We start from the raw sequence: 13,163 nt of genomic DNA on the forward strand, positions 1-13,163 counted from the left end.
TACACATTCTTAATTTTTTTTTTTTTAAATTCATTTATCTTTAAAAGGATTATCATATTATATATATTTAAAAAATATATAAACAATGTTTTGGTTTAATTTTTTATTTAATATATTTATGTAATTCTTTTATATATAATTTTATTTATTTATTTAAAATTTTTATGAAAATAATACAAATTTAATAAAAATAATTAATATATTCTATAAATAAAACTAAATTGCTTTGTGTCTAGGATATATATGTTCTTATATTTTTTAGACAAGGAATAATACTCACAACCTAGTCCATCTTGTGCATGAACTTCAAACTACATAAATTTATTTAGTTCTGGCACATTGCCGAGAATTCAAGGTTGCCAAGTTCAAATCCAAACCATGCATAAATATATTTTAAATAAACACGTACGTAGTGTCGATCATATAAGTTGAGGAAATGGGTCAAGCCTAACCACAGGATAACAAACCAAAGGCCTAGCCCTCGGAAGCGACAATCCAAAGCCTTCATCCAAATCCACAACACCATTCCAATCAAAGCACTGAACCAAAGCCGCCACCGTCGTCGGAACCGTCAGGAGAGCCAAATTGACACCGGGGCAACCTCTCTTCCCACTCCCAAAGGGCAACAGCTCAAAGTGGTTTCCTCTCACATCCACGTCCTTCTTCTCTTCCATCATGAACCTCTCGGGTATGAATCGGTGCGGGTCATCCCAATGGGCCGGGTCTCGGTTGATTGCCCACGTGTTGATGAAGAGACGAGTGTTCGCTGGGACATGGTATCCGGCCACGGTGCAGTCCTTGGATGATTCCCTTGCTATGAAGGGTCCTCCCGGGTGGAGTCTTAGGGTTTCTTTTATAATGGCTCGGATGTACGGAAGCTTTGGAAGGTCCGACTCTTCTACAATTCTCTTGTTTCCCACCACTTGGTCTATTTCTTTTCTTGCTTTCGCCATGGCTGTTGGGTGGGTCATTAACTCCGATATTGCCCATTCCATTGTTACCGATTGGGTTTCTGTCCCAGCTCCAAAGATATTCTGCCAAAATATGACAAGTAATAATACATTAATTTCCAGCTTTTTTTATTTATACATGCAAATAATTTTATTTATCACTGAAATAATTTATGAATAAAATTATAAAAGCAATACTACTTTAGGTGTTACTATAACGACAGGACCAATATCGCTAAGGGACTATATATATACATCTAAAATTATGTATATTAATTTATATACACAGCCAAAAAAAAATGTTATAATATTTTTTTATCGAGCAACTTCATATATGCAGTGCAATAACATGTAGATACATGTCTTTATTCGGAATTGTCTTCATGAAAATTATTTCCCCAATTTTATTAAATTACTAGTATATATAATTATTATGAGTGCCTATCATAACTTTTGTATGTGCCTCGTCATGCAATCTATTAAATATATTATTGAGAAATTATGATAAATAGCTATATGTTTCAAAGTTAGTTAATGGCAGCTAAAAAAGCAGCAACATTAACAAAAATATACCGTACTCTTAAACTACTTTTTTTTTTTTTAAAAAAAAAACTGAAGTCAGAAATAAATAAAAAAAAGTGTTAATATTTGGCAGTGTAAGGTGTTCAACATCATATGAGGTGGCACTTCATGATTAGTTAATGATATCCAATAATACTTATTAAATTCAAATAAGTAGGACTCAATATTAAGTTACATAAATAGCAGTATATCATTTTCTTGTGGTGTTTGACACAATTAGTACTACTTAGCAATTCTCATACAAAAAAAAGTGACCATTTTAAATTAATATCTAAAAAAAATTCACATTAATTAGTGATATACTATAGCAAGCATATATCAATATAAAAAATTGGGACACAGTTTACTACAATATTATAATATATATTAGACATATTTAATCAATTCCAATCTTGGGATCATTTTGCTGAAAGCACTAGATGTATCGGATAATACAGTAGTGATGTTTTGTCCTAACTATAGTTAGAAGTTGAGTACTTTTTGTGTCCATCCATCTATCTATCTATCTATATATAAATATATATATATATTTATAAAAGAAATTGATGAAAATAGTTTTTTTTTTTTTTTTTTAGTGGTTTTGCATTCTAGTCTATTTTTGATAATTTTTTACAAAATGACTTCTGTCTAAAATTCGATCAGTTGTCTAAATTTTTCGACTAACTGTCTAAAATTTTCGACCACCTGTCTAAATTTTTGACTAGCTGTCTAAATTATGAGAGGTCATTTTGCAAAGAATTATTAAAACTAGGCTAGAATGCAAAATGACTTTAAAAATAGGTCGTTTTGCCAAAAAGCCCATATATATATATGATAATTCTCATATAGGGGCTTCACTTTAAGCCCTATCGGTGGGACACTTCAGCGATCTCGATCCGTAAATAGTTTTTGGCGCAATTTTTTTTATGATTGTGTATATTGTAGTTGTTTAGAGCATCCTGCAAATTTTCAAAAAATTCTGAATAGTTTACAGTACCGAAAACTAGGCTCAAATATGTTGTTTTCCATGTGCATAAAAAAAATTAGTCATGCGTGCAACAACATATTTGAACCTAGTTTTCGGTATCGTAAACTATTCGAAATTTTCTAAAAATTTGCAGGATGCTCTAAATAGTTATACTATACATGGTCATAAAAAAAATCGCGCCGAAAACTATTCATGGATCGAAAATACTGAGAGCCCAACCGGCAGGGCTGTAGGTGAATTGTCATATATATACTAGGTAGAAGCAACGTGCAATGCACGTTTGCTTAGTTTTGTAAATATTATTTATAATTTTAATTAAAAACCGGTTTACTCTTTTTTTTTTAAATATATATATAATATAATTAATTATAATTATATAGTATATATCAATAATCTTTACATATATGACATCTAAACACAATGTTGATATAGATATATATTTATATGACTACATGACATATATATAAAATACAATAATATTTAAAAAGAAATTACTAATAGAAATAAAATAATAATAGAAAAAGTCATAGTGTATGTAGACAGTAATATACATGCGTCAACTATTTTTAGTTTCTAATGTATCTGACAATGTCTTTTGGTGAATTTGATAAAGAAAAAGAGCTCCAATCACTTGATAAAAAACAAACTATCACACAAATTTATAAGATAAAAAAATTGATGTATGACTTTATTATTTTTAAATAAATATGATTTAATTATTTAAATTATCATAAAATATCTTAAAAATATTATTTTTCAATTATTTAATTAATTTATTTATTTTTATTTAAGTTTATATTTGTTCTAATTTTTTAATTTGGCAGTGAAAACAAAAGATTATATATTATATGTTTAATATAATATTAAGTTTAAGTTTAATTAAATTTTATTTTAAGTTATAAAATATATGATTTTATTATTTTTAAATAATTCTTATTGTAAAATATCTCAAAAATATACTATTTTAATTTACTTAATTATTTATTTATTTAATTTTAAATCAGATTTACAATCTACGGTTAAATATAAAAATATTATGTTAAATAATATAAAAATATCCTATTAAAGTTAATAAAAAAAATAAAAAATTGTTAAAACAAAAAAAAAATTTGTTACAGAAGAGTTAGAAGATATATATATATTTATATATATATATCCTAACAATATACTATTGACAAACATGTATACATATAATTAAGTGAAAGAATGTTTACCATAACATAAGCTAGGATATTTTCTTTAGTCAACTTTATCTTTGATTTCTCATCTTCAAACTCATCGAGCAACATATCAAGTATATCCTTATACGACTCATCCTCATCACTATTATCCTCCTTTCTCTTCCTCTTGGCCTCAACATGTTCCTCAATAATCTTCCCCATCAACCTATCATACCTATCTCTCACCTCCTTAAGCCTCTTCCCAAACCTTTGCAAATCAAACTTTTTACAAAACCAAATGAAATCCTGAACGTTCAACTTCCCCCCCAAATCACACATCTCATCAATGACATGTCTCATCTCATAAGCGTCGTCGTCGTTTTTCGCACACTTTTGTTTCAACGCCATCCTCGAAACGACATTGTTCGTCAACCCCATGAGCTGAGCTCCAACGTCAACTTTTTCACCGTCGTTCGCCAACCTCTGCATGTTCTTTATCAACGACCCAATCTCCTCCCTCCGTATTGGACGGTAGAAATCCATGATCGAAGCTCCAAGAAGCTTCGACACCGTTAGTTTCCTCATGAACTTCCAAAAGGGTCCGTAGGGAGCTACGGAAAAGTCAGAGTTTCCATAGGTTAAGTAGTCAAAGTTGGCTCTTTGTGGTCGGTTTAAGAAGCAAGACTCGTTCGTTTTGAGGCATTCTTCGGCGATTTCGGCTGAGGAGACGAGTAGGGAAGGTTTGTAGCCAAACCGGAGGTAGACAATGGGCCCATAACGGGCCGAGACTTTGCAAAGGTCCTGGTGGGGAAGCTTGCCGAGGAGATGGAGGTGACCTATTATAGGTAGGGCTGGTGGGCTTGGAGGAAGAGGTGGGCTTTTTTGGGCTTTGACAGATTTGATGGCCCGGCCCAATAAGATAATTGAGGAGACTACTGCTAAGATGATCAGAAGAAAGTTATAATCTAGGAACTGATGAAGATCGAACTCAACCATTTTGGTGGAGAAAGAAGTTGGAGGATCACTAATGTTTGTTGTACATGAAATATTTGGTGGTTCATAGAAAAGTATTTATATAGAAGGATTTTAGAACTAGCTTATTCGTATCTCATATGATATAATTAAAAAAAAAACTATATTTTTGGAATTTTTTCATGTGACGTACTCTCATACGTACATGATTTTTATGTAAATTAAAGTGTGTGGTGATCGATTGCATTAGTGTTGTTGGAATAAGGAAGAAAATAAATAAATGAGTATTATTAGTTTGCACTATATTATATATATATATATATAAAGCATATCTTAAGTTTTATCTACTATATTATAATCTTAAAATTTGAAAAGGGTGAAAATTTATTTCATAACACTTGCTAAGATTGCAATATAAAACAAAGATAATATTTATCTTAATGCTTATCAAACTTAATAATAAAATTTGAATGAAACCCTAAAATACTCTTCATTAAATTATAACTAAATGAAAATATATATATGTATATATATTAGAACAATTTATTTTTTATGTTTATTTAAATAATTTATTAATGAAATATAACTAAAGGCATTTTGGAGTTTTCATTAAAATCTTTGATCTATTTCGTCAATCACAAGATTTGATGTGGAATTTTTAAAAATATACAATTATATATGATACCCAACTAAATGTTAAAGGAATGATGATAATATATGGAAGATTTCTCAATACTTATTACTCATAAATTGATACTAACAATTATGATGATGTGACAACATAGTGACTTGATATAGCAAGTTACCAATAAATAAAGAAAAATTTCTACATTAATTTCGAATTTTCGTATATAATACTTAAATAATATTTTTTTAATTATTTAATTTAATAAATGTGACAACTATGTAATCAAATAGCCTTTAAAAAAAATTAAAAAATTAAAATTTATTTTTAGAAATATTAATTAACAACTATAAATATTGATCATTGATCTTAATGATTAATATTAAAATAATCATCCATGGATAGTAACCAATTTTTTAAGTTAATATTTACTCACAAGAAGCTTCTTATTATTCTCTATTTGAAACTTTAGGAGGAAAAATGAATTCTAATTCTTTTTATTTTTTTTATTAAAATAAAAAATGATGAAATCCTTTTTTTTTTTTAAATACAAATTTGAGGATTAAATTATTTATTGTAACTCTTAAAATATTAATTTATAAATGTATTAAAATGGTAAAATATTTTTTGGAAAAAAAATATATTGTAAAATTGAAATATTTATATTTCTATATCTTTTCTCTAATATATTTTCTCACAAAAAAATTATTTAGTGAAATTTAATTTCCAAACAAAACCTTAATATCATTATACATCAAAAGTTGTGACAGTATATTTTCAGTTTAGGTCTAACAGTACATTTAGTTCAACAAAAACTTATTTAGTGTTAAAGCCAAAATACCATTTGTATTTAACAAATCAATATATAAAATTATTTAAATACATCATCAGACATTGGTATTATTTATAATACGTGATTACAACTAGTACCTCAACAAAGTATATAGGAGTAAAAGAGCGATAATAATGTGGTGTATTCTTTTCCCAAGGGATTTTTGGGATACAAAGATACATGTAGTAAAATATATTATAGGGATTTTCTGTGGTGCACACACATTGGTGTACTTGTTCTCCCTCCCGAATAGTTTTCAATGTAATTTATTGTATAAATTGTAATTATTTAGAATATTTATTCATTTTTAAAAAAATTTAAATAATTTACACTGTTGAAAAATAAGGTTCAAACATATTTATTTTTACGCGTATAGAAAAAATAGTATTGTATACAACAAATTTTTTTAATTTTATTTACGGCAATGAAAAATATTTAAAATTTTCTAAAAATTTATAAAATATTTTAAATAATTACAATGCAGTCATAAAAAAAATATATTGTACCAAAAATTATTTATAAGCCGAAAACACTAAAATGTGCTCTAGTGTACGGTTTTTTGGGGTGCAGTATAAAATTCCCTATATTATATTGTAGACAAATCCTTCTTAGAAGTATAACTAGATAAATTGACATGATTATTTGTTTTCTCCCAATCATGGAGTACGTTAAATGATTTCTTTAATTAAAACAAATTATTATACGCAATGATTTTATTTTATTTTTATGTGTAACTTTCCATTATTGTCAATATTTGGTACATGAATAGACCTTATTACAAAAGTTTGATATGTATAAATATATTAGACGGATATAGATATCCTGTACCTTGTTTCATTCTTTTCTTTTTATTCTTTTTCCTTAGGAGAAATTTATAGTTTGTACCGTTCTTTAAAAAATAAATAAAATGATTTTCTACGTACATATTCGCAATAAAATATTAAGTAAGAAATAAAAAATATATAAAATGGTACATAAACTTATATGTGATTAAAAGTATATGGTGATCAATATACAGAGTATATTTTTGTTTATCGTTTGATAAATATTATCCATATACGTACGATAATATTAGAATTACTATTCGTACGATGGTCCATGAAGTTGATGAGCAACCCGGGTTGGGACCAACAAATATATATTAACCATTAAGTTTTTTTAATCATATTTTTGTTTATCTTGTGACTATGGTCCCCTAAGTAGAAAACACCTTACGATGCGTCAAAGTACATCATATATATATATATATATATATATATATAGTGACATTTTAGATCTTATCTTAATTTTCAATTTCGTCTTAATGTCTATATAATTCTACTTAATATCATATTTATATATTTTGGATTTTGTGTTGTCTCATACTCACCAATCCATAAAGGCATATTAGTACACCACCGGAAAAAGAAAAAAAAAACTTTTAATGTCGATTTAAATTCTATGTAAAGTGGTTATCGCGATGGCTAAACATCTGATGAGGTAGCTAGTGACGTACTAGAGAGTGAAATCTATAAATACTTGGAAAATTGTTCATAGAAAAATTGTTATTATGGTAAATATCATTTTGCACCCTCTGTTTTGCAAAAATTACTGATTAGACCTTGTATTTTGTTAAATAACATCTGCGTTTTGTAAAATGGAACAAAAGAGTGTTGGACGCCACAACACGTGAAAACGCAATTACTTTATTGATACAGAAGTAATTACACCAAGACTTGATTACAATTCTTGACCACACACACTAAACACTCTAGCTTACACTCTATAGAACATTTTTAGATGCACTTTGTGTACTCACTCTTTGACACCCTTCCAAGGGACCTAATCCCTATTTATACTACTCAACTTTAATATGCTAGAGAACTCTAGAAACTACTTGATAGTGGGCTTGGCTCAAAGGCTAGAAAAATCTAGCAAATCACTTTTCTTCTAAACACTACAAACTTCTAGAATGTTCTATGACTTTTATGAAACTTAATTATATAATTCTATATAATTCTAGATAATTCTATAGTATTAGTAATGATAGAAATTTCTAGAACAGTCTAGAAGCTTAGAGGTGATGGTGACTTTTCAAAGAGTACCCTGAACTAGATTTTTGTTAATTTTTTTTAAATATAACCAAAATGCCCTCATATATTTTAATTAATGAATTAATAAAATAATTTAAATAAATTTTTAAACAAAAAAATAAAATAAAAACTAATTAAATAAAATAAACAAACTAAATTATAACAAAACTTAGATTTAGAAACCCTAAATCTAATTACATTGAAAGTTTGAAACCCTAAATCTAAAATGTATCTTTAAAAAGAATTAAACTTTTTTTTCATCATCATCACTAATCTATTCATCTTCTTCTCAAGAAATTTTCATCATCATCACAACCAAATCAGCGCCCAGATCATTGGTTGACGAAGCCCCCACAAGTCGACCTCATTCCTAAGGCCTTTCATCTTCTTCAAACGTACATCCCATTCTTAGATTTCAGTTCTAAAATTATCCAAATCAATATAAACATTCAAACCCCATATCTATAATATTTAAGTGTTCATAATCTTGTAAAAAAATGAATTCAAAAATCAATGAGCTTTACTCAATCATTTCAGAAGAAAAAAAATAGAGAGATAAAAAGAGTTTCTTCAAATCCACTAAAGAGCTTTACTCAAGAGTCCTTGTTCCCAAAGCCCAGACCCAAAAGCCAACCCCGCCGTTCTAGAAGTCACGAATCGAGCCAACCCTGTCATTCCAGAAGACACGAATCGAGCCAACCACACCGTTCCAAAAGACACTAACCAGCTCCAGCGTCAACCTTCCTCATATCTGCAGTCTAGGTTTCTACCGAAGAGAAGAATAAGGTGAAGGAGAGTGAGAGAGAGAGGAGAAATGATATGAAGATTTTTCTCCTTGGCAGGGGTTGGCTTCGATCTCCTTTCTTAGGGTCGACTGGGTTTATCGAAGAGAAGAACAAGATGAAGAACGAGAGGAAGGAGAGAGAGAGAGGGGGGGAAGATAATTTTAAAACTTTAAACTAATTAAAATTATTTTTTATTTAGTTTTTATTTTAAAATTTATTTAAATTATTTTATTAATTCATTAATTAAACTATATGAGGGCATTTTGGTCATATTTAAAAAAAGTTTTACCAAAGTCTGGTTCAGGGTACTCTTTTGTTCCATTTTTCAAAACGTATGGTCCAAATTGTCATTTAACAAAATACAGGGTCTGATTGGTAACTTTTACAAAACATAGGGTCCAAAATGGTATTTACCCTTGTTATTAAATATGATGAATATATATTTATATAAGTTAAGTTAAGTAATAAAAAAAGTAACATGTTTTCTTATTAAATATAAATAATAAAAGTTTTAATATAAATTAATAGTATGTATTATATATTAATATAATAATATTTTATAACATTTAAATTTATATTAATATAAGGGAAAATATCACTTTGGCCCATGTGTTTTGTCCGAATACTCGATCGACCCCTATGTTTTATTAAAGGACAATTCAGACCATGTGTTTAGCAAAACATATCAAAATGGTACCCTTAGCCCAATTTTGGTCAAATAATTTTTCAATTTGACCAAATTACCCTCAAATTTTTATTAACAAATTAATTAAATAATTAAAAATATATTTTAAAATAGAAAATTAAATTAATATATTTTAAAAAAGAAAATGATTAAAAAAATTCTATTTTAAATAATAAAAAAATTAACATAAATATTTTAAAGATAAATAATCAAATTTTAAAAAAACAATAAAAAAAACTAAAAACATAATCAATTTATTCATTAAAATGAAAACCCTAAACATGTTCTTATTGTTCTTCTTCTTCCCTCTATTTTCTTTTTGAAGGTACCTTATGTAACGCCCTCCTAATCCACGGCTGTTACACTATGTACTTAAAATTGTACCAAACCTGCTAATCAGGTCATTTGGCTTAAAACGTGTAACTAAGGTTAGTGACAAGGGTTAGGGTTAAAAATTTTGGTCAAAGAGCCATTGACTTTTATTCCAAAAGCTTTATATAACATGGGATCCCAAAATATTACAACACAACAGTTAAAAAGGGTAAATACATAACAAAAGTTACATCAGCCGGCCTAAGCGGCAAAACAGGGCTATAACCCTAGTTCCTCTAAGATAAACCGCAGTCGTGATGGTTGAGCAGCCGCATATGTACACGCCACCATCGAAGCTCTCCAACTCATGGCTGGTCAAGCTTTCCCTTTCCTTTACCTGCACCACAAACCACCTGCAAGCCGAGACTCAGCAAGAAAACGAAACGTGCAACGATAGAGAATATAACTTTAAAATAACCATTAAGCAAAATCAGCAATATCCATTCATAACCAACATCATATAAATTCAATCGAATGATCATTGGATTAATATGGGGTCGTGGCCCTATTCAGTTGGCCTTTAAGCCAACTCTCATGCCTATGCCCTAGCTATGTGACCATAGAGTCACCTGGGGCCTCGCCCTTAGCTTTGTCTCACTAGCCATAGAGCTAGCCAAACCCCTATGATTCACCTTTGACCTTAGAGTTGATCAACGTAATAGTATGTTGTAGGTTTAGGCCAATGCCTTTCGACCAGCGCACAACGCGCTATTGCCGTCCTTGACTCATAAGTCAAGCCCTGATCCAAGATTACATACCTTGGTTACAAGGAACAGATGTGGATAGGCACATCTCGACAATTAAGCACACATTCATGCTAATCATTTAATCCCATTGGATAATCATTTCCATAATACTAATCATATTCACATAACGGGGCCATATTCCCTAATCATATAATTCATACAATGAATATAAGCACTTAAGCATTCATCGGCAAGCATTTAAAACAATAGCCCAACATAACCAATCCAGGGGCCCAAGCCCTAACCATATTCAAATACAATAGACGAGCCAAGCCCTAATCATAATAACATATAATGAGCGGGTCGAGCCCTAATCACACACAACAAGTTCTAGGTGTAGTTTTCTTACCTTAGGTCCAAGCAAGAGTAATTAAGAACGACCATCGAGCACGATCCCAGTTCTAAGCCCTTAGCGATACCCTAAGCCACAACCATAAAATATGAATCTATTAATATCGAGCGATCAAAGGTTTCTAGACCAAGTCCTAGCCTTCGGGGCCTCGAGCTCCACCAAACGGGGTAGTGAAAACAATCCTGTGCCCTAAGGAAAAAGTTCTATTTTGTAAACAAACTCCCAAGGAAAAACTGCCCAGGCGGGCCACGACTTGCCCCCTTGCGGGTCGCGTGCATGCCCCCCTGTCCAGCCTCATCTTCCTCTCTGTCCAGAGGCACGGGTTGCGACTTGGTCTATCAAGTCGCAGCGCCCCCCCCCCCCCAAGCAGAGGCCTCTCAAGGCGCCTAGTTCAAGCTGAGTCGCGACTTATCAAGAACAAAGTCGCGACTTGGCCCCTCGAACCCAGAAAATCCTCCATTTTCAGTAGCCAAATCCAATTCTAACCATACCAGAATCACCCTAATATCATAATTCAATCATCCCAACAGTACTAACATGTTCCCAGCAACAAAACTCAACAAAACTTAGTCTTAAAACTCATCAAAACCACACCTTCAATCTTTGAACTTCATAGGCTCAAGAACACTTAAAAACCAGCCAAGAAACACAGAATTTAACTGCCCAAAATAATAATTCAAGGCTTACCTCTACTGAAGATTAAATCCCCAGGTTGCTACTAAGTTAATCCCAAGATTTAGACTACAATTCTGAGATTTTTAGCCAAAATCTCCCTTAACTCATCAATGGTTTGTCTTTGAAAAGTCTAGAGTGCTCCAAAAGTGAAAGAGAAGGAAAAGAGTCAGTTTTGAGAAAGCTCTATGTGTTTCCTACCTCTTGTCTTATCTAACTTAAGTTAAGTCCAAAGCTCAAGGTACCAAAAACATCCCCGAAGGAAAAATGGTAAATTTCTCAAATATTCCCTCCTAAACACTCTAACTCCAAATATATATCCAAATATTTATTTTCATAACCCAATAACCAATTAATTATCTAATACCCAAAATACTCCTTGACTCGCCCCGAGTCGGGTATCGGGTCCCGTTGTGACTTTCCTGCTAACTTGCTCCCTAGGATCGCCTCGTGCCGAGTAACCCAAATAAACCCACATAATAATGTGGTCTCTCACATATATTACATATATGCACACAAAAACACATTTATGTCCGCAATGGGCCAAATTACCAAATTGCCCTTCTAATAAGAAGCGGGACCACATGCGTATTTAATATCCCTAAATATGCGCATTTAATCATATTATCACATAATCCACATAAATACAATTAATATAACAATTAAACACGTAATTCCATATATTGCCATCTCGGCCCCCTAATCAAGGCCCTAAGCCTTATTAGGTAATTTTGGGACGTTACAACTATCCCCTCCTTACAGAAATTTCGTCCTCGAAATTTTACCTGAACATCTTGGGAAACTGAGCTCGCATATCTGCCTCCAGCTCCCAGGTCGCTTCCTCGACCATGTTGTTCCTCCATAAAACCTTAACCAAAGGTATGGTCTTATTCCTCAGGAACTTGTCCTTCCTGTCAATAATTTGAAATGGTTGTTCTTCATAAGACAAGTCTGCCTCCAATTCCGAATCCTCATACTCAATACATGAGTTCCATCTGATACATACTTCCTCAACATGGAAATATGGAATACCTTATGCATGCTAGACAATGCAGGTAAGGCCAACCTGTAGGCCACCTGCCTGATCCTCTCTAGGATCTTAAATGGTCCCACAAACCTAGGGCTCAGCTTACCCTTCTTCCCGAACCTCTTCACCCCTCTCAGAGGTGAAACCCTAAGGAAGACATAGTCTCCCACCTCGAACTCTACATTCCTCCGTCTCAGGTCAAAATAACTCTTCTACCTACTCTGAGAAGCGAGCTTCCGAGCTCTAATCCTCTCAATAGCCTCAGTGGTCCTCTGGACTGCATCCGGACCTAGATATTTCCTCTCACCCATCTCATCCCAATGAATGAGAGATCTGCACTTCCTACCATATATCATCTCATAAG

At 31.3% G+C, this 13,163-nt stretch overlaps 1 protein-coding gene across 1 annotated transcript; it reads right to left on the reverse strand.

The window, feature by feature from the left end:
- Positions 1-231: 231 nt before the first annotated feature.
- On the reverse strand, positions 232-4,655 carry LOC133833029 (3,9-dihydroxypterocarpan 6A-monooxygenase-like). The gene is made up of 2 exons (XM_062263293.1): positions 3,669-4,655; positions 232-1,034 (listed from the first exon to the last, which is right to left on the reverse strand). The coding sequence occupies exons 1-2, from the start codon at positions 4,653-4,655 to the stop codon at positions 420-422; spliced, it is 1,602 nt and encodes a 533-aa protein (XP_062119277.1). The 3' UTR covers positions 232-419.
- Positions 4,656-13,163: the final 8,508 nt, after the last annotated feature.

The sequence above is a fragment of the Humulus lupulus genome, chromosome 4 (assembly GCF_963169125.1).
Source record: "Humulus lupulus chromosome 4, drHumLupu1.1, whole genome shotgun sequence".
Classification (NCBI taxonomy): Eukaryota; Viridiplantae; Streptophyta; class Magnoliopsida; order Rosales; family Cannabaceae; genus Humulus; species Humulus lupulus.